This window comes from Panthera uncia, chromosome D2 (assembly GCF_023721935.1).
Source record: "Panthera uncia isolate 11264 chromosome D2, Puncia_PCG_1.0, whole genome shotgun sequence".
Classification (NCBI taxonomy): domain Eukaryota; kingdom Metazoa; phylum Chordata; class Mammalia; order Carnivora; family Felidae; genus Panthera; species Panthera uncia.
In genome coordinates, this window is record NC_064818.1 from 59,603,238 (window position 1) to 59,630,209 (window position 26,972).

Here is a 26,972-nt window from a genome sequence, read left to right on the forward strand (position 1 = left end):
CATAAAGAGCTTCACTCCAGGGATCTTAGTGGAGTTCTGCTGGCAGGCAGGCCGATTCACCCATTCCACGAGTAGTTTTTGATAGTCTGTCATGTGCCAGGCACTCTCCTAGGGGCTGGGGTATGGTATGGTCGGGAGGTGACACATGTACTGTGCCTGAATAATAAGGAGCCGTCACATGAGACCTGAGGGAAGAACCTTCTGTGAGAGGATGGATGAGATGCCTGTTGCCAGCCTACACCCTCACTGGATTCTGGATCAAAGTTGCTGAAGCCAGGCAGAGAGCTAGAGGTGACCTAGAGGAGCAGGAAGGCAGATTCTCTGTCTGAGGGACCTTGGCTCATCTTCTACGCCAATCGACTGGGGTCAGGTGAACAGACAACTTGCTGAAGCCCCTTCCCCCAGGGAGCCTTCTTTGCTAAGGGCCACAGAGGCTGGCTCCCCCCACCTCTTAGAGCTGACAGAACCACTCAGTTCAGAGTTGGTGGTTTGTCTGATGGTTTGTCCCTGAGATCTGTTTTCCCAGCTTGGCCAGCAATCCCGCCTCCTAGGTTGGCTCTGTATTCGTCCAACGGCCCCCAGTGCGATGTGTGTAGGGGCTTTTTGTTCTGAGCCCTTGCCCGTGCACCTCGGATGTAACTGAGGGCGGAGGGTCAAGTGCAGGGGTTTCTCATCTCACCTCATTTATTCCATCATCCATTCACTCATCAAAAAACCCCATTTTTTTTTGGTTTGTTTTCTTGAGCTTTTATTGTGCGCCGGGCCCTGTACCTGGCTCCAGGGAGACTGTAGAGCTAACTCGCCCCGCGCCTGGCCCCCAGGGAGCTCAACCTTCTTGCTGCACTGTTTCTCTGTTTTCAAGACCTGGTTCCACTGCCCGTGCGGGGAATGAGTCCGTCTCCCGGCGCCCCACCCCCGCCCATCCGCCTGCTAGCTCACCCGGACCCGGGCCGGGCCCCGGCGCCGCGGACAACTTGTGGCAGCGGGAACGCGGCGCGCCCCGGGGCCACATCTGGCTGCGCGGGCGCGCGCGTGTCACTAAGACGCTCATTCACCGGCGCAGCTGTCACCATAACAACCGGAGCCAGGGAATCCTGGCGACGGCTGCGGGCGAGGGGCGGGGGCGGCAGTCGCGGGAGGGAGCCGGCGGGGGCGGGAGCGCCCAGCACGCCCCGCGCTCCACAGAGCCCCGCTCCATGCGGACCCGCGGGCGGGAGGGCGCCACGCACGTCGCCGCAGCGGCCGTCCCCGCGGGCGGGGACCGAGCCTGCCACCGAGCCGCCGACCTCCCTCGCCGGGAGCCCTGACTCTATGGCCCCGGGGGAGCGCGCCGGAGCCTCCGCGCCGCCCACCACCAGCCGGAACCCGAGCGCCAGCCGGAGGAAGAGGGGAGCCCCGGGCGCCGCCGGCCCCGGCCCAGGGGCCCGCCCGCGGTCCCCGTCCCCGCCGCGGGGAATGGCGGGCAGGTAGCCGGCTGGCGCGAGGACCCCCGCGGCGGGCAGGACCAGCCGAGGACGCCGCGGCCCCGAGAGAGGGAGGAGAGCGGCGGCCCGCCCGCCCCCGGCCGCAGCCCCAGCAGGGCCCTCCCCCGGCGGCGCGCGCCCGCGCGCGCACACACTCGCACACCGTGCCTCCGCTCCTGCCCAACCTCGCCTGCCCCCCGCGAGTGCCGAACCCCCTGGGGCCGGATGCCATGGGTAACAACTTCTCCAGTATCCCCTCTCTGCCCCGAGGAAACCCGAGCCGGGCGCCGCGGGGCCACCCCCAGACCCTTAAAGGTAAGGGAGGCTCCGCCGGGCCCGGCGCAGCCCGGAGGACTGGGGCGCAGGTGGAAGGGCAGGGAGAGGTGGAGAGGTGTGATTGGGGAGGAAGGGCAGGTGCCACCTGTTGTGTGTGTTTGGAGACGCGAGGTGCGCATCTGGCCCTGGTGGGGGGCCGGGAGTGGGGGGCTGGGGGTGGTGATGTTGAAAACCCGGAAGGATGGCGTTCTGTGGGGTCTGCGCAGTTTCCCCCACCGGCACTGGGAACGTCACTGGAGTTAACTCAGGCCACGATGCTAGCGTGCTGGAGTGAGGAAGGGCATTTGCCCAGTGGGTAGGGGAGTGTGGCAGGAGGCTCAGACCGGCCAGCTGTGCTTCTCAAGGGAAGCATCACAGTCTCCTTCTTCATCTGCCCAGGGCTGGAGAGGTCACGCTGGAAGCACTAGTTGCATCTTCCATGGCAGGATCTTAAAGATCCAGGACTGACTTATAGCAGCCTGGAAGAAGGGGCCAGAGCTCTGTTGACTTTTTGCGTCCACTGACTCAGCTTGGTTTCTGGTTCCTCCAAAGGCCAGATGTCCGTTTGGAACCCTAGACAGGAGATGCTTGGGAGCCTTGAAACGGAGGAACATTTACCAGGAAGGTCTTTGCAATCTCAATCCCCAGCCCTACCCAGCACCGCCAAGGAAGCCCTGGCCCAGCCCTCGGCCCTGCAGCTTCCACTGCTTTCTCTGACCCTTGCAAGACACAGCTGTGTCCTCCCAAGCCCTCAGACCCCACTGATTCCCTTCCGGAAGCTGCTTTTCTATCACCTTCAGAATCAACCAGCACTTGTCCTGGGCATTCTGATGGCTAAGAGCTGGGAAGGGAAGCCCTTAGTCTTCTCCAAAGAACAACCCACTTCCTCAGCCCCTTGGGTGATGAGAAGGATATGGTAATACTCCTTGACAAAACATTAGAGTTGAAAAGAACTTTTGCAAACACCTTTTCATGTGAGCAAGGAAACTGCTCTGGGTAGTCAGCAAAGCTAATCATACCCATTTCAGAGTTGAGGAGAACCAATGCTTGTTTTTGGTTTCCGAAGCCAGCAAGAAGTGGAGCTAGGCTGCACATCTGTATCTCCTGACTAGATTCTGTCCTCTCTTTTGCTGGACAGTTAACCTTCCAGACTAGGGGAGAGGAGGAGGGATGGGACCACCATCCAGTGTTCTAGCTCCAACCATTTCAGAACTTCCGCTCTCAGTTTGGGAAAATCGGTAGGTTTGTTGTGTCTTTCTGGAAATTAATATGGTGGTACATGTCAAGACCTTTTAAAATAACATATTCATTGGCCTTGTGATTACTCTTAGAGGAGCTGATCCTAGCAAAATGGAGATCCAGGCAAATACTTATACGTTAGGTTAGGATGTTCACAGCAGTTGTGTTTATACTAGGAAAATAACCTAAATGCCCTGTAATCGTGGTATGTCCTCTTGGTGGAGTATTACGCAATCTTTAAAATTGTATTTTTGAAGAATATTTGATGATTTGGGAAAATGCTCAGTACAGCACCATAATGACAGTTGAAAAAGGCAGGACAAAAAAATATGTAGACTGTGAGATCCCAATTTTGTTTGAAAATATATGAATACAAAAAAAAAAATATCAAACAATCCTGGAAAGAAAGTTTCCAAAAGGATAATATTGGTTTTTCTCTGGGTAATGGGATCACATAAGATTTTTTCTTTCTTTTTATATTTTGCTCTTTTAAAAAATTTCTGCAATAAGCAATATTGTTTTTTTTATCATCAGGAATAAGCTGTAAGTATTAACCTGTATAACAACTACTTATGAACATTGAAAACAGATTCTTAATGATGGAGGAAACTGTGGACATCTTCTCATTCAGTGTCCTCCCTCACAAGTGAGAAGAATGGAGGGAAGGGAGGGTGTTTGCCTAGTTACTCAGTGCATCAGTCAAGAGAACATGGCAAAGTCAGGCTGAACCCTTCAAGGGCAGAGTAGCTGAGCTAGTGAGTTGACTTGGGTTTAATGGCTCACAAACTGCCCCAAAAAGGCTGGCTTGCTCCATCCTTGACCCTAGGGAAGTTCAGAGAAGGCTTCGGTAATTATACCTCTTTTTACCTAAAGTTTGGGATTGTGGGGATGTGAGGTCTCTGTGACTGGAGTCTTTGGCAAGGGAGGGAATGGGCAGGAGAGGGTCTAGGATCCTCCCACCTCCCTGCCCCCACTCTAACCTTCTCCTCTCATGACTCCCCACTTATGTGGCCTCCACTTAAGTGGAAACTCCACTTATGCTGCCTCCCTGGTTTGTAGGGATCAGTTCTTTTTCCATGGGACTAAATGGTGGTGAAGTTCTCTCTCTAGCCGTCTCCCTCTCTCTGCCCATCCCCTTTCAGGCTTGATTTACCAGATTCCACTCCCCTGTCCCTACCCACACACCTACTGGAGGTGGCCGCGAGAATTTTGATTCTGCTCCTTCCAAGCCTGAGATCAAAGATTAGGGTGTGCCCATGATGGCCACCTATGGGTGTCCTTTGTCCAGGGTCCACTGATCCTGACTTCTCCTACCCTAATAAAGCCATCTTTACTCTGTTTTTGTGTCTACTCAAAATTCTCTTCAAACTAAAACAGCATTGGCTTAGTGGTCTTCTCTGATACATCAGTGGTCATCCAGAATTCCATTCCAACTGTATTGGTGTTGACCTCAGTACTCTGACTTTAAGCCTGTCCACCTGGACTTGTGCTCGGATTGTACCCACCCTGTGTTCGGCTCTCATTCATTATCAGTGAATTAGATTATCGGTGTCCATACAGAAATTTGCTGGGGGTGGGGAACTCTCCTTTGTTTTGTTTTTTTCTCTCTCTCCTTCTATAATTGAAATCTCTATTGATTTCTCCCCATTTTAATTAAAACAGCTGGAAGGGGTCTGACATAATAGGGACCCTGGGACACATTGGAGATCTAAGATTAGTCTGGCTGTCAGGCTGACATGAAATGAGGCTCGTCCTTCACCTGTCAGGTGGTAGACTTTGGTGTTCTCCCTGGAGACATGCTAACTTCACCTCACTGCCAGTGATTCCCACTGGGGTCTGAACAGTGTTGGTCTAGGAGTGTCCAGGGGAGAGATCCAAGGCATAGCACTGGGCTTAGGACCAAGAGACAGTTACGAGGATGCCTGACCGAGAGGTGAGGGCTCCTGACATCCTGGTACATTCACAAGCTGAAGATCTACTTGAAGAGGCAAGGCTGAGGGAGGGAATGGGGCCAAGTGCTTGGCTGGACCACTGAAATCCCAGATGTGTGTGGGCATAGGTCAGAAATGGGGAACCAGGGAGGAATGTGAGCCAGACATGGAGGGAACGGCAGAAATTGGACAGATGATAAGGAATGAAGCAGGAGTGCTAGGGTGTGGGGAGGAGGGTTGGGGAAGGGACATACAACAAAGGCTTAGAGGTGGGAGTCAGTAAGTGTGTGTGTATATTCTCAGTTACAGGCACAGGGTCACTGGGGCAGGGGACTCCATCTTCCTGGAGACAAGTACAGAGAATAAAGATCTTCCTCCTTTGCCAGCTCCTTCTGAGTGCCTGCCTGCTTAGTGCTAAGTGCTGACGGGATGGTAACTAGGAAAACCTTCGGGGAGGGCTACCCAGCCCAGTGGTCACCCATAGATGAGTATTGGATGGGCCACTTCCCATCTTCTTTTAAATTGTGGTAGGATTTACATAAAATTCACCATTTTAACAGTTTTGGACCGTGCAATCCAGTGACATTTAGTACATTCACAATGTTGTGCAACCACCACCTCTGTCTAGTTCCAGAACATTTTCATCACCTCAAAAGCAAAGCCTGTACCCAGTAAGCAGTCACTCCCCATTACCTCCTCCCCTGAATCCTTGGCTAAGAATGCTGCCCAGAAACATCGACCTCGGAAATGGTGGGGCTGGGATTTCTACCCAGAACACCAGAGCTCACGAGGGAGCAAATCGGTCTTGGAGGAAGTTTTGTATATTGGGGCCTTCTTTTCCCTGACCCTCTGGGATGGCATGTGCTCACTTCCAAGATGTGTGCATTGAGGGTCAGGTTTTGGTTCTCAATCACAGAGGCCAAGATGGCGGCTGGATAGGCAAGAGCAAGAGGGAGGAGGAGGGGGGAGGAAGGAGGGCAGGAGCTGGGCACTGCCCAGGGGAATGCCAGGGATGCCTCTATCCTGGTGTGCCAGCTGCCCAGGCCTATTTCCTTTTGGTCTGTGACTCTCCCAAGGGCTAGAGGCTTAGGGGCTGCTTCTCACTGAACTGGTTGCTTTGGCAACCCTGGGCTGGATGCAAGTGGTCTCCTTGGTAACGCCTGAGAAACCTGCCTATGGGGATGGAGGGAGGTGGACGGGCCAGCGGTCAGGCAGGGTGGCACAGGCAGAGCTGGGCCAGGCTGCTGAGATCAGAGGCCTCTGGGGAGGGTCAAGCTTATGGAATAGGCTGGGCTGCCTGTTGGCCATTCCGCAGTGAGCCAGAGTCCAGAAGCCCAGGAGATCTGGGGGCCTGCCTGGAGACACCAAAGGCACTATGGGCCAGCCCAGGAAGTGGGAGGAGATGGGGGTGAGGGTGAGAAGGGGAGAGAATATAGCTTCTGGATGACAGAGCCAGCTACAGGGTTTATTAAAAGATGCTTATCAGAGGTCATTACCCGGATCCTGCTGCTTTGGGAAATGAGCAGGTGCTGATGCCTGTGGGGGGGGCCGGGCAGAGAGAAAAGAAGGTCTAGGAGAGGAGGAGAAGGAAATAGATGGAATCACTGGCAGGCAGGTGGGAGGCCTTGGCTTTCTCTCTGCTCTGGCTGCCCTGGGGCGGGGGGCAGGGGGCTAGTTAGGTCTGGCTCTGGAACTGAAGTTCTAGGGTGAGAGTTGGGGTTCCAGGGATGCTCTGATGGGAGGGGCTCATTCTGTTGTTTAGCAAATGCATACTAAGCATTGAAGACAGGCCAGACACTCTCCTAGGCATGAGGATACAAAATAGATGTGTACAAAATAGATGAGGGCTCGTTGCCATGAAGCTTTTCCTCCAGTGGGGAGGCAGATGGGAAGAAAAATGACACATGAACAAAAATGAATTGGAAGATGATAATAACCACTAACATGCTATGTGCTGGAGCCCATGCTAAAGTCTTTACACCTATTATCTCATTTAATTTTTAAAACAACCTTGTGAAGTAAGTATGATTATTAACCCCATTTATGGATGGATAAACTGAAACGTAAAGAGGTTAAGTAACTTGCCCAAGGTCAAATGGCTGATACGAGGTGGAGCCTGGATTCTGGCCAGAGTCTTTCTGATTTTGGAGCTACTGCTCTCGCTTTCTCTCTCTCTCTAATACAGGCATACTTAGGAAATATTACGGGTTCTGTTCCAGATCTCTGCAATAAAGTGAATATTGCAATAAAGCGAGTCAAATGAGTTTTTTTGTTTCCTAGTGCATATAAAAGTTATGTTTATACTACACTGTAGTCTATTAAATGTGCAGTAGCATGACGTCTAAAAAAAACAGTCTATTCCTTAACTAAAAATGCTTTATTGCTAAAAAAGTGCCAACCATTATCTGAGCTTTCAGTGAGTTGTGTTGTTGTTGCTGGTGGCTGTTCTTGCCTGGATGTTGATGACTACGGACTGATCAGGGCGGCGGGTGCTGAAGGCTGGGGTGGCTGTGGCAGTTTCTTCAAATAAGACAGTGATGAAGTTTGCCGTATCAATTGACTCTTCCTTTTGCGAACGAATTCTCTGCAGCCTGTGATGCTATTTGATAGCATTTTACCCACAGGAGAAATTTTTTCAAACTTGGAGTCAGTCCTCTCGAACCCTGCTGCTGCTGTGTCAACTAAGTTTATGTAATACTCCAAATCCTTTGTTGTCGTCTCTACAATCTTCACAGCATCTCAAGAAACCACTTTGCTCATCCATAAGAAGCAGCCCCTCATCTGCTAAGGTTTTATCACAAGATTGCGGCAACTCAGTCCCATGTTGACGGTCCACTTCCAGTCTACTTTTCTTGCTGTTTCCAGCACATCTGCAGAGACGTCCTCCACTGAAGTCTTGAAGCCCTCACAGCCATTCACGAGGGTTGGAATCTGCTTCTTCCAAACTCCTGTTAATGTTGACATTTTGACCTCTTTCCACAATTGACGAATGTTCTTAATGGCATCTAGAATGGTGAATCCTTTCCAGACGGTTTTCAGTGGACTTTGCCAGAGGAATCACGATCTGTGGCAGCTGTACCCTTATGGAATGTATTTCTTAAATGATAAGACTTGAAAGTTGAAAGGACTCCTTAGATCCACGGGCTGCAGAGCGGGTGTTGTGTTAGCAGGCATGAAAACAACATTAATCTCCTTGTACATCTCCATCAGAGCTCTTCAGTGACCAGGTGCCTTGTCAATGAGCAGTAATATTTTGAAAGGAATATTTTTTTCTGAGGAGTAGTTCTCAACAGTGGACTTAAAGTATTCGGCAAACCATGTGGTAAACAGATGTGCTGTCATCTAGGCTTTGTTGTTCCATTTATAGTGCATTGGCAGAATAGATTCAGCTTAATTTTTAAGGGTCCTAAGATTTTCAGAATGGCAGGTGGACCATGTCTTCCACTTAAAGTCACCAGTTGCATTAGTCCCTAACAGAGTGAGCCTGTCCTTCGAAGCTTTGAAACCAGGCACTGACTTCTCCTCTCTAGCTATGGAAGCCCTAGAGGGTATCTTCCAATAGAAGCCTGTTTCATCTACACTGGAAATCTGTTAAGTGTAGCCACCTTCATGAATTATCTTAGCTCGATCTTCTGGATAATTTGCTGCAGCTTCTACATCAGCACTTGCGTCTTTACCTTGCATTTTTATATTGCGGGGACGGCTTCTTTTCTCTAAACCTCATGAACCAACCTCTGCTAGCTTTAATCATTCTCCTGCAGCTTCCTCACCTCTCTCAGCCTTCACAGACTTGCAGAGAGTTCGGGCCTTGCTCGGGATGAGCCTTTGGCTTAAGGAAATGTGGCTGTTTTGATTTTCTGTCTTTTTAAAAAATGTTTATTCTTGAGAGAGAGAGACAGAATGTGAGCAGGGGAAGGGCAGAGAGAGAGGGAGACGCAGAATCCGAAGCAGGCTCCAGGCTCTGAGCTGTCAGCACAGAACCCGACGCGGGGCTCGAACCCACGAACTGCGAGATCGTGACCTGAGCGGAAGCCGGACGCTTAACTGACTGAGCCACCCAGACACCCCTGGGGTGTTTTGATTTTCTATTCAGACCACCAAAACTTTCTCCATCTCAGCAATAAGGCTGTTTTGCTTTCCTATCATTCATGTGTTCACTGGAGTAGCACCTTTAACGTCCTTCAAGACCTTTTCTTTTGCATTCACAGCTTGGCTAACTGTTTGGAGCAAGAGGCCTACCTTTCCCCGATCTCCCTCCTTCCTCACTGAGCGTAATCACTTCTAGTTTTTCATTTAAAGTGAGAGATGCGAGACCCCTCCTTGCCCGATGCAGGATTACCACAGATCTCCAATTTGTTAAAAACAAAAAAAACAAAAAAAACAAAAAAACCCCACAACTCATTGTCTGCAAAGTATGGTGAAGTGAAGCACCATAAAATGAGGTTTGCCTGTAACCGTTTTATTTAGAACAGCTTTAGATCTACAGAATTATTGCAAAGTGATGGAGTTTCCAGATACTCCCTGGCTGGTGTACCCCACAGTTAACATCTTAACCTTAGTATGGAAAATTCATGACCAGTAATGAGCCAATATTGATACATTGTTATTAACTAATGCCTTTACTTTATTCAGATTTCCTTAAGTTTTCCCAGTGTTCTATTTCTGTACCCGGATCCCGTCCAGGATGTCACATTGTATTTTTAGGTACCATGTTATATATTTAGTGGTCATGTTTTCTTCGGCTCCTCTCAGTTTTGACAGTTTTCCATGCTTTCCTTGTTTTTGATGACCTTGACAGTTTTGAGGATTACTGGTTAAGTTTCTTGTAGACTGTCCCATTCTTGGGATGTGTCTGATGTTCTCGCGATTAGATTGCTGTATAGGTTTTGGAAAGATAGACCGTAGAGGTAAGGTGCTGTTTCCATCACGTATCAAGTGTGCGTGCAAGCCACATGACCTATCACTGGTGATGTTGACCTTGATCACTCAGCTGAGATAGTGCTTGTCTGGTTTCTTCATTGTAAAGTTAAAGTTATACTTTCCTCCCCTTTCCATATTGCACTCTTTGGAAGCTACTCTCCATGCGCAGCCCTCACTTAAGGAGTGGGAGTTATGCTCCCCTTCCTTGAGGCCAGAGCATTACTTTAATTACTCTGTCAACTATTTCTTTAGTTACCTGGTCAGTTAGATCAGATACTTTTGGATAAGGGCTGTAAAAGAGAGAAGACTGGGGAGCTATCCTCAGGGAACTTGACCTGGTCCTGCAGGTCTGGGAAGGTTTCTCTAGGGAAGTGGCCAGAAGATGAGTAGGGCTTGGCTTTATGTTCCTAGAAGGGTACTACTGGAATGTTGGGTGTGGAACTACTCATTTAACATCCCTGACCCCTGCCTATTCAATGCTACTGGCCACCTTCAAGGTCATTGTGACTTAAGAAAAAAAAAAAACTCTCCCATGTTTTTCTTTTCTTTTAATTACAGTGTAGCTAATATGCATGCAGTGTTATATTAGTTTCAGGTGTACAATATAGTGATTCAACAATTCTATAATTACTCAGCGCTCATCAGGATAAGCGTACTCTTAATCCCCTTCACCTATTCTACCCACTCCTCCACCCGCCTCCCCTCTGGTAACCATCTGCTCTCTAAAGTTAAGATCTCCTGTATTTTTAAAAGCACCCCAAAGCCTATTACTGCCCCTGATTGAGAGCATTGAGCTGGGTGTGGAGAGCAGCAGTGAAGGGTGTTCCTGGCAGGGGGCCTAGGACAGAGGCCTAGGCCTGTGCTTGAGGACAGAGTTTAGAGTTGGTTCCTGCTAAGTATGGAGGAGGGGATGATCCCAGGCCGATGTCATCCCAACCCCCTGGGCCAAGGAACTTTCTCAGCAGAAAATCATTAAGAGATCACTGCCTTGCCTCTCTTCCGTGGTCACAAAGGAGGTCTGTGCAGGGCTGGGGCAGGAGGAGGAGGGTTTTTCCTGGGATGAAGGAAGAGGGAGAGGAAAGTATGACTGCTGGCTTATTTGTGTGGCCTTCTTTGCCTCTGTTGCCCCAGAACGCCATTCCTGCTGCTCCAAAGGTTGGGGAGGGGACAACAATGGAGAACATTGCCAGGAGGAGGTACTGTCTTGTGATAAGGGTGGTGGCCCTTCCACATGCTCCTGGCTTTCACCTTCATCTCCCCCCCCCCCCCCCCCCACCACCCATGGCTTGCCCTGGCCTCTCCCCCACATCTGCGGAAAGGCTGATCTTCTCCAGAGGATGGGCCAGTCTAGAGAGTGTGTGCATCCCAGTGGAGGTATCCATCCATGTGCGTCTGAGAACAGGGGAGGAAGCGCTTTGCCTTGATCAGAGTAAGTAAAACTTCAGGGGTGCTCCAGCTCCTCGATTTCATGTGTTGGTGCCCTCTTGGCAATGGACATGGTGCTGGGTATGGAGACTGAGAGGTGAATACTGGCATCGTGTCTGTCCTTGAGGTGCCCATGGTCCACCTTTATTTAATTCATACATCAGTCCGTATTGACAGGAGGAGCCCTTTTCTCCTCCATGTCTGCTTTCTGTTCCTTTTCTTTCCCTGCTCTTCCCAGCAAATGCTCCTTTGAACACATTTTCCCCGAGGAGAGAGGACTGGCAGGTGGTCAGGTGTGTATGTGAGGCTGGTGGAAGGACCAGTGCCCCCTGACTTTGAACATCAGAATCCAAATATACTGTAGAGATTGTTTTGTCCTACCTCCTTTGTCAGCCCAGGTCTGGGGTTCTCAGTCCCAGAGAGGGGAAGTGACTTGCCCAAGGTCCTACAGCGGGATTGGACCAGGTGGTACTGTGGTCTCAAGGCTCTGACCTTGCAGGGTGCTGATGGTCTCCAGAGTTGACAGAATTAAACTCCAGAGGGACAGCTGAGGGGGATGGATGCTTGACTCAGCTATGCTATGTGCTGTCCGTAGGGAGATTGTTGAAGGGCTTTAAATGGAAGAGTGACAGAGTCACTTAGACATCTTAGAAAATTCTAAGCAAGGGGCAAGCGAGGGGCAGGACAGGAGACTGCTGCAGACCTCCAGGGGAGGAGACAGGTGTGGCTTCTGCCAGAGTGGGGCAGTGAGCAGTGGGGCAAATAGATTGACGTCAGCTTGAAGATTTAGAGGTGGAGAGGGAGATACAGAGGAGCTGCTTGTGTGGACACCTCTCTGGGATTTCTGACTTCTGGGGGTATGGGGGCCTGGCTTGGAAGAGCTTGAATACACAGGGAGGCGGGCCTCTTGGGAGTTCAGGGGTGGGTGTTCCCTTGAGTGCTGTGTCCCACCCAATCCCTGAGGTCTTAGAGCCAGGAGAAGAAACAGGTGAGGGGGCATGGCTGGCCCTGGGCTCTTAACTCCATCTCTACCACCTGGGACACGATCAATAATTAATACACTCTCTGCCTGTCACAGGTGGCTCCCGGGTGGGCAGAGGCAGGGCCCTGGCACCTGTGGTGTGATATGCATCTGGCTTCTGCTGGCCCCGGGCCGGGGCCCTTCAGTCCTGATCTAGCCAGGCTTTCTCAGGTGGCTCTTTGCTCCCAGCATACACATACAAACCATGAAAGGTGGCCATAAATCAGCTGGGACAGGCCAAGGCTTCTCTGGTTTTCCCAGAGTTGAGATCAAAGCCCCAGACCCTCACCCTGGGGCTCAATACTTATTAAATTATTAAACTGTCAAGGGAGGGGAAAGCAGGAGGGACTGGATGGATGGCCATACAGTAAAACAATGCGGAAGAATACGGGCCGAGAAATGAAATAGCAGGTAGTGCAGATATCTCTTCAAGATAGAGATTTCATTTCCTTTGGATACATTCCCAGAAGTGAGAATCATAGGCAGTTCTATTTTTAATTGTTTGAGGAACCTCCATATTGTTTTCCAAAACTGCTGTACCAATGTACATTCTCACCAACAGTGTACAAAAGTTCCCTTTTCTTTACATCCTCATCAATATTTGTTATCTTTTTGATAAGAAACATCCTGATAAGTGTGAGGTGATCTCTCATTGTGGTTTTGATTTGTATTTCCTTGATGACTAGTGATGTTGAACACCTTTAATGTACCTGTTGGCCATTTGTGTGTCTTTGGAAAAATGACTCCTTATTAAAAGAAAAAATTTTTTTAATGTTTACTTATTTTTGAGAGAGACAGAGACAGAATTTGAGTGGGGAAGGGGCAGAGAGAGAGAGGGAGACACAGAATCCGAAGCAGGCTCTAGGCTCTGAGCTGTCAGCACAGAGCCCGACATGGGGCTTGAACTCATGAGCTGTGAGATCATGACCTGAGCCGAAGTCAGATGCTCAACCAACTGAGCCACCCAGATGCCCCGAATCTTCATTTTTAAATTGAGTTACTATTATTATTTTCTTGCTATTGAGTTGTAAGAGTTCCTTATATATTTTGGATGTTAACCCCTTATCAGATAGATGGTTTGCAAATATTTCCTCCCATTCTTTAGGTTGCCTTTTTATTTTGTTGTTTGCTGTGCAGAAACTTTTTTTGATTAATGTAGTTCCACTTTTTAATTTTTTCTTTTGTTGCCTGTGCTTTTGGGATCATATCCAAAAAAATCAAGTCAAGACCAGTCAATTGTCAATACCAATGTCAAGCTTTTTTCCTGTTTTATTCCAGGGGTTTTATAGTTTCAGGTCTTATATTTAAGTCTTTAATCCATTTTGAGTTGATTTTTTAATATGGTGTGAGATAAAGGTCCAGTTTAATTCTTTTGTTTGTGGATAGCCAGTTTTCCCAACACCATTTATCTTTTCCCCATTGTGTATTCTTGGCATTTTTGTTGAAAATTGGTTGACCATATGTGCATAGGTTTATTTCTGCAATATTTTATTCTGTTGAGCTCTATATATGTCTTTATGCCAATACCATACTGTTTTGATTACTATAGCTTTGTAATATAGTTTGGAATCAGGAAGTGTGATGCCTCCAGCTTTGTTCTTCTCCCTCATGATTTAGCTATTCAGGGTCTTTTGTGGTTCTATACAAATTCTGAGATTATGTTTTCCATTTTTATGAAAAATGCCATTGGAATTATGGTAGGGATTACATTGAATCTGTAGATTGCTTTGAGTAGCATGGACATTTTAACAATATTAATTGTTTCAGTTAATGAATATGGGATATCTTTGCACTTATTTGTATCTTCTTCAATTTCTTCCATCAATGTTTTATAGTTTGCAGTATGGAGATCTTTCATCTCCTTGGTTAAATTTATCCCTAAGTATTTTATTCTTGTTGATATTTTGTAAATAGGTTTGTTTCCTTACTTTTTGGGTACTTTATTGTTAGTGTATAGAAACACAACTGACTTTTGTATGTTGATTCCGTATCCTGCAACTTTACTGAATTTACTTATCAATCCGACAGTTTTTTGGTGGAGTCTTTAGAGTTTTCAACATATAAGATCTTGTCATCTGCAAATAGAGATAATTTTACTTCTTCCTTTCTGATTTGGATCCCTTTTATTTCTTTTTTCTTGCTTAAGTGCCCTGGCTGGGACTTCTGGCACTGTTTTTGACTACAAGTGGCAAGAGTGGGCACCCTTGTCTTGTTTCTGATCTTAGAGGAAAAGCTTTCAGCTTTTTACCATTGAGTATGATGTTAGCTGTGAACCTGTCGTATGTGGCCTTTATTATGTTGAGGTACATTCCATATATACTTAATTTGTTGAGTGTTTATCATGGAAAGATGCTGATGTTGTCAAATGCTTTTTATCCATCTATTGAGATGATCATATGATTTTTTAAATCATTTATTTTATTAATATGGTATATCATGTTTATTGATTTGCATATATTGTACTATTCTCACATCCCAGGGATAAACCCACTTGATCATGGTGTAAGATCCTTTTTACTGTGCTGTTGAGTTTGGTTTGCTAATATTTTGTTAAAGATTTTTACATCCATGTTCATCAGGATATTGGTCTATGCTTTCTTTTCTTGTAGCATTTTTGTCTGGCCTTGGTATTAGGGTAGTGCTGGCCTCATAAAATGGGTTTGGAACAGTTCCTTCCTCCTCATTTTTTTGGAGAGAGCTTGAGAAGGATTGGTATTAATTCTTTTGTAAATGTTTGGTAGAATTCACCAGTGAAGCCATCTGGTCTTGGACTTCTTTGGAGATTTAAGAATGCTTTACCCAGCAAAGCTATCTTTCAAAATCGAATGAGAGATACAGACATTCCCAGACAAAAAAAGCTGACGTAGTTCACAACCACTAAACCTGCCTTACAAGAAATGCTAAAGGAGTTCTTCAAGCTGAAAAGAAAAGACACTAACTAGTAACATAAAAGCATATCAAAATATAAAACTCCCTGGTAAATGTAAATATATGGTCAGATTCAGGATACTCGAATATTCTGATGATGGTATATAAATCACTTACAACTCTAATATAAATGTTAAAAGACAAAAAGAATTTCAAAAAGCTATAATTACAGTAGTCTGCTAGTGGATATATAATATGAAAATATGTAAACTGTGATGTCAAAAACATAAAGGGGGGGAGTAAAAGTGTGGAGCCTTTGTATGTGAACAAAGTTGAGTAGCTATCAGCTTCAAACAGACTATGATAAGATGTTTTATGTAAACCTCATGGTAACTACAAAGCAAAAAGCAATAGTAGGTACACAAAAGATAAAGAGAAAGGGATGAAAACATACCACTATAGAAAATTGTCAAATCACAAAGGAAGGCAGTAAAGAGGAAGAAAGGAGCAAAGGATCTATGAAATACCCAGAAAACAATGAACAAAATGGCAATAGTAAGTCCTTGTCTATCAATAATTACTTTAAATATAAATAGTCTGAATTCTCCAATCAGAAGACAAAGAGTGGCTGAATAGTTAGCAAAACAAGACTCAATGAACTACCCAAGTATAAGAGACTCATTGTAGCTTCAAGGATACACTTAAGCAGAAAGTTAAGAGATGGAAAAAGATATTCCAGGCAAATGGAAATGAAAGAGAGCAGGGATAGTATCAGACAAAATAGACTTTAAATAAACAATTGTAATAAGTGGGGTGCCTGGGTGGCTCAGTCAGTTAAGTGTCCAACTCTTGATTTTGGCTCAGGTCATGGTCTCACAGTTCATGGGATCCAGCCCCATATCGGGCTCTGCGCTGACAGCACAGAACCTGCTAGGGATTTTCTCTCTCCCTCTCTCTCTGCCCCTCCCCCACTTGCACGCACACCAGTGCTCTTTCTCTCTCAAGGTAAATAAATAAACTTAAAAAAAAAGACTAGTAAGAGATAAGGTGATTATAAAATGATAAAGGAATTGATTTATCAAGAGAAAATAACTATAGTAAATATATATGCACCTAACATCAGAGCACATAAGTAGATAAAGCAAATATTAACAGATCTGAAAGGATAAATAGACAGCAATCCCATAATAATAGGGGACCTCAGTTCTCCCTTTCAACAATAGATAGATCATCCATACAGAAAATCAATAAGGAAATATTGGACTTGAACTACACTTTAGACCAAATGGACCTAAGAGACATACAGAACATCCCATCAAACAGTAGCAAAATGCACATTCTTCCCAAGTACACACAGAACATTCTTCAGGGTAGATCATATGTTAGCCACAAAACGAGTCTTAACATATTGAAGATTTAAATCATTTCAAGTATCTTTTCCAACCACAGTGTTATGAAACTAGAAGTCAATGACAGGAGGAAAACTGGAAAGTTTACAAAATGTGTAGATTGAACAACATAGTCCTGCACAACCAATGGGTCAAAGAAGAAATCCAAAGGGAAATTAAAAAAAAAAAATCTTGAGACAAACAAAAATGGAAACACAATATACCAAAATTGCAGGATGTAGCAAAAGCCGTTCTAAGAGGGAAGTTTATGCTGATCAATGCTTACGTTAAGAAAAAAGACATATCAAATAAACAGCCTAATTTTACACCTCAAGGAACTAGAAAAAGAAGAAGAAACTAAGCCCAAAGTTAGTAGGAGGAAGGAAATAACGAAGATCAGAGTAGAAATAAATGCAATAAAGACTAGAATGATTATAGAAAAGATCAACAAAAGTAAAAGTTGGTTTTTTGAAAAGATAAAATTAACCAACTGTTAGCTAGACTGGGAAAAAAAGAGAGAAGACTCAAATATATACCAGAGAAATACAAAGGATCATAAGAGACTACTATGAGCAATAATATGCCAACAAGTTGGATAACCTAGAAAAAACGGATAAATTCCTAGCAACATACAACCTACCAAGACTAAATCATGAAGAAATAGGAAATCTGACTGGACCAATAATGAGAAAGGAAATCTCCTTTCTTCAGAGCAGAGAGAGCCTAGCCAGGCCTGAGAGGTGCAGAGGGGGTTTTCCATCTCCTGGGGCAGGCTGGCAGATCCTCTGGGTCTGAGGAAACCAGCCAGACACCCCGACCCTGGTGTGGAACCAAGATGATGGAGGAAGTGGTGGGGTGAGGCTATGAGTGGCCAGAATGCCGCTCACATGGACGGTTCTGCAGCAGAGTGCAGCCCTCCTACAAATTGGGGCTCTGATTGCATGAGATTCCTCCAGTTCCTTCACTGCAAAATGTGAAGGAAACTGTTTTAGGGAGTTAGGGTTTCCTCAGCCAGTCCCCGAGTTGAGGGTGTGTTAAAAGAAACAAAATACCAGAAGAGTCTGGATCAGTTGTTGAGAAGAGAGTTTGCCAAGATTTAGGGCTTGTTCTGAAAGAGGAAGTTTACTGTCTAGTGCAAAGTTTCAGTTCCTAGAGCACAGGCTCTATTTTGGGGGTTGAAGGTGCCATTTTTGCAGGGAAGATTCTGGCTTGGTATTGAGGTGCCCGTTGTGAGGTCTCATGTCCATGCTGGGGTGAGAGTTCCATTCCTGGAGGGGAGTTTTCACTGCAGGGTCCCAGATTCATGCCTGCAGTTGAGCTTTGAGTCTTGGGGCCCAGAATCCACTGTGGTGCTCCATATTCTATGATTGGGTTAAGGTTCCCTTCTTGGGCTTTGGGGTTTGATTATCAGGCTGGAGGTCTTGTGCCCTGGGAGGAAAGGAAGAGCTAGAACCCCTTTTCACTTCTGGAGAGGACTTTCTGGGACCAGCAGCAGAGGAATGGGCCAATAGACTCGTGAGCTGATGTTCAGGAGGCCCAGGTCCCAGCCCCTGCTGAGGATAAATCACTTGCAAGCTTTAGGTCTCTGCTGGAAGCAGGGCCAGGCAGTGGTGTTGACTCACAAAGTACCATCCAAGCTTGCTTGATCCTCCCAAAATGACGCTAATGGTGGGCTCCATAGGTACCGATGGCCATTGCCTGGTGAGTCAGATCCATGATGACAGCACTCAAGCTGCCCTGGGTACTGTCAGCTCGGTCCAATTAGTGACAATCGGATCTTAACTTGTGCTGAGGGGCCCCTGGGGAGAGGGAGCACACACTGAGTGGGATATGTTAAATCTGGGTCCCTGGGGCTTGGTGTGTGGCTCCGGAGGGAGGGAGCTCAGCTGAGTTGGGCCAACAGCTTCCTTCCTACTGGGCCGGTTCTCACGTAGCCCCGTTGGTAGGTACAGACATACCATAAACCGTGATGTGAAGGGGCCTGAGTCTCTCCCTCGTGCTCTGGGGAGCAGCTGAGATGCACGGAGAGTGTTGTGTGCTCAGAAACATCTGCTTCTATATAGGGCCACTGCCCTAACTCCCCCATCATTTCTTTCTCTTATTACTCCAGTGTGGCTCCCCCTCTCGCACAGCCGAAGTTGCTGGGAAGAGAAAAGCCCATTACGTTTGTCTGGGGCTTTCAGCTTTGTAAAGCCCTCCTGCCTCTTCCCTCCCGGATCTTGTTCCACATGTAGAGATTGCTGAGGCAGGTGGTCTTGGCCCTACTTCCTGGAGGAGCAGCTTGAGGTCCAGTTGGGTGGACCAGGGTATCTTCACTGGTGCCTGTACCCGCTTGCCCAGGGTCGCAGAGCTGGCCTGTGGGCCTTGAATGGGGGGTCCCTGCCACGTGGCTTCCTAGCCCCCATACGCCTCTGTTGCAGGTGGACCTTCTTGTCTCAGAGGTCCTCCTCTGTTCTACCCAAATGTGAGACAGCAGTGAGTGATGCCGTGCTGTCAGGTGAGGCTGTGTAGGGAGTTTCCAGCTCGGGAAATTTCTCCAGTGTTCCGGAAGAACTTCCCCTTTAGGACAGAGCCCCTTCCCTATGGCACCTCAGAAGATGGGGGAGTTTTCTCCACCACCAGGTCTGTCCCACGAATGTAGGGAGTGCTCTGTCTAGGTCTGCAGGGACTACCCCCCCCCCCCCCCCCCCCCCCCCCCCAGCTCCTTCTGTGTGGTCCTGGCCAAGGTACATGGCAGGCTGAGAGGCCTGGGGATCCCGCTGGGTAAAGGAAACCCAACCCAGACATTGGACTCTGGTGTGGTCCAGCAGGCCTCTAGAGTTCCCCAAGGGCATCTGAGGGAATCTAGGGTGTGAGGAGGGAGGAGGAAAGGCAGGCAGAGTAGAGGCCCTGTGGTTGAGGAACAGTCTCTGGAGTCAGATTTTGTCTTTGCTGCCTGTGCCACCTGGAGCCAGAGGCTTAACTTCTCCGTATTCCTTACTGGAGATAATGCTTGACTCGTAATAAATGCATAATAAATACTAGTTATTGTTACCATCATTAGACTCGACCTTCAGGCCCCAGCTTCGACCTCGCTTCCACCAGGAAGCCTTCCCTGACCACCCGGGCTGGGTTAGGTGGCTGCTGTTCTCTTTCACTGCAGCCCTGTGCTCCTCTGTGAGCACTGATCACCCTAGGTGTCAGGACCTGTTTGCCTGTCAGTGTCTCTCACCCCCCGTGTGCTCACCATTGTGTTGCTGCCGCTGGGCCTGGCATACACAGTTGGCCTCAACAAATATTTTGAAATGAATGCAAGAGTGGGCTGATTCTGGGGAAGTCAGACTTCTTTCCGGGCCCTCCGGGCCGCCAACAGTTCATTTTCTTTTCTTTGTTGAAATGACCTTTCTTGAACACCAGGCTCAGGGGCCAAGACGGGAAAAGGTAAGAGTAATATGGAGCTGTTGGCTCATTTATTCATTCCCCCGTAGCACAGATATTCTCTGGGTGCCTTGCAGGTGCCAGGCCTTGTGCCAGGATTTGGGGACAGACGTGCCTTCATCCTTAAAGCACTTGTGGTGCTGATCACTGGGGCCGAGAAAGGTCAGAGGAGAGGAGGGTGGTCAGCGAGGCCGAGGGGAGTCAGGAAATGCTTCCAGGAGGAGAGATTTGTTTTGAAGAATGATGGGGAAGTTTGGATAGATCATAGATGGGCCTTCTCTCGGGGGTGGGCAGGGAGCAGATAGAGAAGACAGAGCTGCCCGTGAATGGCAATAAGGCAAAGCTGGCCAATGACATTGTGGCCTGAGGGGGTGGGGGCCCTGACTGTCTTGCTAAAGATGGGTTCCCAAGCTGTGGGTGCCGCTGATCCTGGCTCTGCCATCCACAGACAAGTGACCCTGGGCAGGTCATGTCACTCCCCGAGTGCTAGTTGATTCACCTCCAGTGATGCCTGCCACTCAGGGTTGTTGGACCACTTTGTGAAAGGAGAATGCCCAGGTGATGGGGGGGGGGCAGGTGGGGCCCTCAGGCAGGCTGGGAGGCAGGCTGGGGTGGGGTGCTATGTGGGAAAACAGGAAGGCTGTCCTGCTTCAGGCTTCTCTGTTTTGTAAATAATTAAATTCTTATCTTGGGTTTGTGGTGCCCACACTGCAGGAGGCAGGTGATAGCTGGGGGAACAAGGTGCTGTATTGTTCAGGAAGTAGTGGGGTCCCTTTCCTCCCCTTTTCCCTCCCTCCCAGCCTCCTGGTCATGGCAGGCAGGTCGGTTGGGGTAAGGAGTCATCTAGGGTCTTCTTGCGTTGTCCCTCCTTCCTGCGTTTTTCTTTCTCCCTGTCTCCATGTTGTCATTGCCTGGTTCCCCTTCACAGTCTCACCTCTGCAGACCCGAAGCACTGCTTGCCCCCTCTCCCCGCAGGCCCCACGCCCCTTGGCACCGTTACCCTGTCCCCATCCCACACTGCTGCCTGCTGAAACCTTCTCCCTCTCCAGTGGCCCTTCCCAAACACCCCCACCTCCTTGAGTCCAGCAGTACCCCCCAGGTCTGCTCGAGGGGCCTCAAGGGAGCACTGACCTCTCCCTCGCCCCATGCTCCAGAGACAAATAGTCTTTTTTTTCATTTTTAGTGCTTAATACTGAGAATGTGAAGGTCTGTTTAGTCTTGTGCAGCTAACATAAACCAGCCGGAACTGGGGCATGGCGGGGACTTTGCTGTAAGTTCCCTTATTTGGAATGAAATTCATTGTTTTCCACTGGGAGGCAGTGGGGGCTTCAGGGAAGCCCTGCTGGGCCCCCCTCCTCAGGGTGTGGCCTGCAAGACCTCTCTGAAGGTCACCAAGGTGTCTGTGACATAGAGGCTGGCCCTAGGACATCAGTCACCCCTAATACCTCAGGGATGGAGAGGGCTTGGGATCATGTTGTCCAGGACTGCCCTTTTCCAGGGGAGAAACTGAGGATCAGAGAGGAGAAGGGACCTGCCCAGAGTCCCAGGGCATGTTGGAGCAGATGGAGGTCTAGAAGGCAGGGGTTCTGGCTCTCTGGCTCTCAGATCTCTGTGCTGTGCCAGGACGCCTCTGGCCTGGGAGCTGTGCTGGTGGGGCCGAGGGGTGGGTGGGAGGGCTGATGAATCTGGCTGGAAGTGGCCTTTCAGTCTGGGGATCTTCCAAGGCTTCTGGCTTAGCAGCTAAACACAGAGGCCTGGGGCAGTAAGCTGGGGGGTGGGGCATGAGAGAGGAGGAAGGGCAAGAAGGCAGAGGGTGATGCGAGGGAAGGGAGAGGTGGTTGAGGGTCCAGGAGAACTGGTTCTGGTCCTGACTCTGCTGCTATGCTGTGACTCTCAGATGCCTTCTTTGACCTTCTTCTTCCCCGCTTGTCCGAGAGGCTCAGCCTTTTTTGTGCATGCCCCAGGGTGTGCCTTGGATGAACCAAGGTCAGGGAGTTTTTCTTACCTGTGATGGGCTGTGTGAACCAGCTCACCTAGCAGGTCCTCTCTGGCCCAGGTTTCCCTTCCTTGTAAAGAGGGGTGTGGACCTTTCATGAGTTCTCTGCAAGAGAACTCTGCAAGAGCATGAGTTTTAGGGGCAGACCTTGGATTTCGATCTTGACTCTGATACTTTATTAGCTGGGCTGCTAATTAAGCACACAGGCTTCAAAACCTGGGGCTCTACAGGGAGCAGTGAGGGTCTTTGCAAGGATGATATGAACTCATATACCCAAAATGTCTATACCCCATGCCCAGTAAGTAGAGTGGGGAGTGGGGCAGGAAGCCTGCAGGCTTGGTGGCCGCTGACTTTGAGCTGCACAGCTTACGAAGACTGGCCTTGGGGTTCCCTGTGGCTTTGCTTTCTTTGCTGTGTCCCGGGCCCCTAGTGGAAAAACTGCAAGCGCTTGTTTAGATATTCTTTCTAGAGGGAGTTCCCCATTTAACATCCTTTAAAAAGAACTTCTCATTTATTCACTTACTCTTTTCACAAAGATCACACAGCTGGGACGTAGGAAGCTGTAACTGACCAGTGTAGGAATTCCTGGGACTGAAAAAGGAAAGAAAGATGTTAGAAAGCACAGGCCTGAGCAATCCAAGAAGGCCCTGGTGCTGGGGAAATCAGGGCAGGAGACGCTGCGTTGTTTACTATGAACATTCCATTCACTGCTCTTTTAGCACTAACGTACTAGCATCTAGGGCTGTTTACAAAGGTACCTTAAACGTCCGCGTCTAGACGGTTGGTAAGGCACTCAGTTTTACAAAAGATCATCTCATTGCCAAGAGCAAACCACACCCTAGCAAAACATTAAATTGAGCATTGAAGTGAATGGAGATGATGTAAGGAACAATGTCCCCATGGGCCCAGTGAATCTCTGGGCAGTGGGAGCCACTGAAGGTTTTACATGTGCTTTTTAGGTAGATCAGTCCAGCTGCCCTGTGGAGGATGGATTTAAAAGGGACAAGGTGGGAGCAGGGAGACTAGTTACAATAGGAGTGTAGCTGGCTGGGGGAAGGATGCTTAGGCGTGCACTGTCGGTTTGGTGAAAGAGAGGAAGGGACACATTTGGAGACACGTTTAGCAGGTGTGCTTGGTGGCACTGATAAACAAATGATGGGGCTGCTAAAGGAGAGGGAGGAATCCAAGATGGTGCCTGGGTTTTCAGGTGGCTGGGAGGATGGTGAGTCCATCAGGACCCTAGGCAGGAGAGGAGGATTGGGTGGGGCAGGGAAGCTGCTGGATTGAGTTTTGGGATGCCAGAGGAGCACTGAGGCATTCTCGGGGAGACTGGTGGGTCAGCAGCTCCATGTGTGAGCTCAAAGTGCATGGGGGAGGTCATGGCTGCAACCTGTTGTCAGCAGTAGGTGCCACTTAAACCTTGAAGGCGAATGAAGGATCCTAGGGTGGACAGAACAAAACTGTGAAGGAGTTGGATGAGGAGTAAGGGAGAACCAAGAAAAGGCAGCAGGCCAGAGAAGCTGATGGACGTCATGAGGGTAGAGTTTAGAGGTTGCAATATGGCATAGCAAAGTGGTTTTCAGACCTTACTGACCCTATGGATTGCCTGTAGATTGTATAAATGCAGGTTCCCGGGGCCTACCTCCAGATAATCTGGCTTAGTCAGTCTGGGGGCGGGCTTCTGGGATCTGCTTTTTTAAACAAGAAGCTCAGGTGATACCGATATGAGGGATCTGTGGACCATCCATTGTGAAACACTTCCCTGAGAGTGAGTCAGGTCTGGGCTCAAATCTTGGCACTTGGGTCTTGATCTTGAGCAAGCCCCTTCACCTTCCAAACCTTGATTTCTTTATTGGTAAGCAGGCATACTAGTTCCCACTTCACAGGGTCATTGTGTGGATTAATTTGGGTGGCTCAGGACCTGGTCCATAGTAAAACGTCAGTAAATAGTAGGCACTTCTTGTTCATAACCAGAAGTTTGAAGATAGTGAGCAATGGGACAGGGCAGGCTGCTGCTCATACAGGAGCACTCCCCTGCTTAATGTGTGGTCCTTGGCTGAGCTGGCCCCAAATTCCATCTCCAAGGTGTCTCGTCTGAGTTGATAGGACCGGGAGCTACTGGCTCATCTAATTAAGTCTGCAAAAACTCAAGAATCAAATCAGAAGTCAATTTATTACTTCTCAGTGAGAAATTTACTGTCAGATGGACTGGACAGTGTGTCAACTGCTTGCCATTTTCTCCCCCTGCAGGAAGCTACTTGTGTGCTGGGTGAACCTGGCATCTGGCTGGGGGGCGGTGGGGAGGGGAGCTGAGGCCACAGTCTGAGGATTTTTTTTAAATTTTTTTTTAATGTTTTATTTATTTTTGAGACAGAGACAGAGCATGAACGGAGAAAGGTCAGAGAGAGAGGGAGACACAGAATCTGAAGCGGGCTCCAGGCTCTGAGTGGTCAGCACAGAGCCCGACGCGGGGCTCGAACTCACAGACCGTGAGATCATGACCTAAGCCGAAGTCGGACGCTTAACCGACTGAGCCACCCAGGCGCCCCCACAGTCTGAGGATTTAATATGCTTGGGCTCTGAACTCTGTCCAGACCACTTCATCAACAGGTGGACCCAACACCTGGGCCAGCCTAGGGCATCATTTCCCTATGGGCCCCACTACAGTTTGCCTCAGGGACACCCCCTTTTCCGTAATACCTTGGCATCCAGTTAATGCATCTTAAGGTTTGTTAATACCTCCAGTCAAGTCTCTTTTACTGGGGCTGTTTTGCCTCTTGAGGGTAACTTTGCATGCTCTGACTCATGACCAGTTGATTTCTTGGACTGACAGACAAGGAAAGCCAAGTGCACTGGGGAGGCACCTCATTGTGGTCCTTTCCCCACTTACTGTCCATGCAGTCTTTCAAGAAGGAGGGAGTGGGTTAAGTCCATGATGGCACCTCTATACACAGGATGACTCTGCAACTTTTAATATTATGAGGTACTGTTGCTAAAAGTGTCCATCACATTGTTTAGAGAAAAAAGCAAATTACGTGGTATGCCTAGTGTGCAAGTATGATCCTATATGTGTTTAGAGTATTAGATTTTTCCTTTCTCTTCCTTTCCTTGCATCCTTCTTTCCTTCCTTCCAACTATTTATTCAGTGCCTACTATGTGCTAAGCACTGTTGTCGGCGTATAGGGTATAGCAGTGAACAAATTCTCTATCTCATGGAGTTACATTCTTAAGAGGAGAGACAGGCTAAAAAAAAAGATGACATATGGGATGTCAGATGGTGATAAGTGCTATGGAGAGAAATAAATCATGGGGTGTGGCAAGGATTATGGGTGGGGAGTCTGGGGATGTCTACATTTTTTTTTTTTTTTGGTGCAAAAAAGGTGATTTGATTAAAGCACGGGGACAGGACCCATGGGCAGGAAGAGCTGTGGGGATGTCTACATTTTTAAAATAAATTGTCCAGAAAAAGCCTGATGGCTTTTGAGAATGACCAGAAGGAGATGAAGGAGTGAGCAATGCAGATGTTTGGAGGAACATCTGTGGTTTGATATGTTGGTATCTATCTATCTGGGCACCTATTCGTCACTCATCCATATTTACTTTGTACAAACACAGACCAAGGTTGAATGGATGCCCACCCAGCTGTTACCAGTGACTATCTCTGGCAAATAAGCTGGGGATAGAGTCATGTGGGAGAATGGGATATTTTATTGTATTTGTTTAAGTAGGCTTCACACCCAGCGTGGAATCCCACTCAGGGCTTGAACTCACGACCCTGATCAAGACCTGAGCTGAGATTAAGAGTCAGATGCTTAACTGACTGAGCCAGCCAAGCATGCTCCTGAGCTGCTTTTATTTTTACTCCATACTAATTGGTATGGTTTTATTTATTTTTAAATAATAAGCATGTATTGCTTTTATACTTTAAACTTTTTTTAGAAATGAACTTTTATCTCCCTGTCCCCTCCCAAAAGAGGGTTTGTCAAGCTGTATTGAGTAATGAATGAGATACTTGGTAAATAATAACCAGCGGTTGTGTCTGGTGCTGAATCAAAGTTAAATTCCTTTTCCCTCTCTTAATTTTTCCCCTCAGTGCCCAGGATAGGGCTAGGTATCCAAAAGTGTACAATGACCGTGGGTGAAATTCAGATAAATCCTGAATGCACTGCCCTTACTGGGAGCCCCTGGGAGTCAGTGCCAGGGCTCCAACTCTCATGCCTCTGGAGGCTGGGTAGGTCTTGATCCCCTCTACTGAGATCAGAGAACTCCGTCTTTACAGGTCCTCATCTAGAGACCTTCACCTCTCCTTGAGCATGTGTGTGGTTTTGGACCTCCTGTCTAGACATCGCACTGCATTCTTCTCATCATTTTGGTCATTCATTCATTCACTCATTCATTTACTTTTAAAGATTTTATTTTTAAGTAATCTCTACACCTAATATGGGGCTCAAACTCATAACCCCGAGGTCAAGAGTCGCACACTGTACCCACTAAGCCAGCTAGATGCCCCTTGATCACCATTTTAAATTCTACAACTACCACCAGCAACAGATGGTTTAAAAACGGTTTGTTACTGGGGTGCCTGGGTGGCTCAGTCAGTTAAATGTCCGACTTAACCAGTCAGACTTAACCGGTGAGGTCATGATCTAACATCTGTGAGTTTGAGCCCTGCATTAGGCTCCATGCTGACAGCTCAGAGCCTGGAGCCTGCTTCATATTCTGTGTCTCCCCACTCCTGTCTCTCTCTCTCTCTCTCTCTCAAAAATAAATAAGCATTAAATTTAAAAAACCAGTTTGTTACTTAAATTATTATGAGTAATATACCCTTTGGCTAACATCTCTCCATTTCCCCCACCCCTCAGCCCCTGGCAACTACCACTCCACTTTCTGCTTTTATGAATTTGACTTATTTAGCGTATATGTGTGTGTGTGTGTGTGTGTGTGTGTGTGTGTGTGTGTGTATATATATATATATATATATATATATAT

General features: G+C 47.9%; 1 protein-coding gene across 2 annotated transcripts in view; it reads left to right on the forward strand.

The window, feature by feature from the left end:
* Nucleotides 1–1,129: 1,129 nt before the first annotated feature.
* NEURL1 (neuralized E3 ubiquitin protein ligase 1) overlaps nt 1,130–26,972 on the forward strand; it is a 78,135-nt gene continuing 52,292 nt past the window's right edge. For both annotated transcript variants that reach the window (XM_049645684.1, XM_049645685.1), the window contains exon 1: nt 1,130–1,778. In XM_049645684.1, coding sequence (XP_049501641.1) covers nt 1,694–1,778 — 85 coding nt within the window. In that variant the 5' untranslated portion in view covers nt 1,130–1,693. The remainder of the gene's footprint in view (nt 1,779–26,972) is intronic.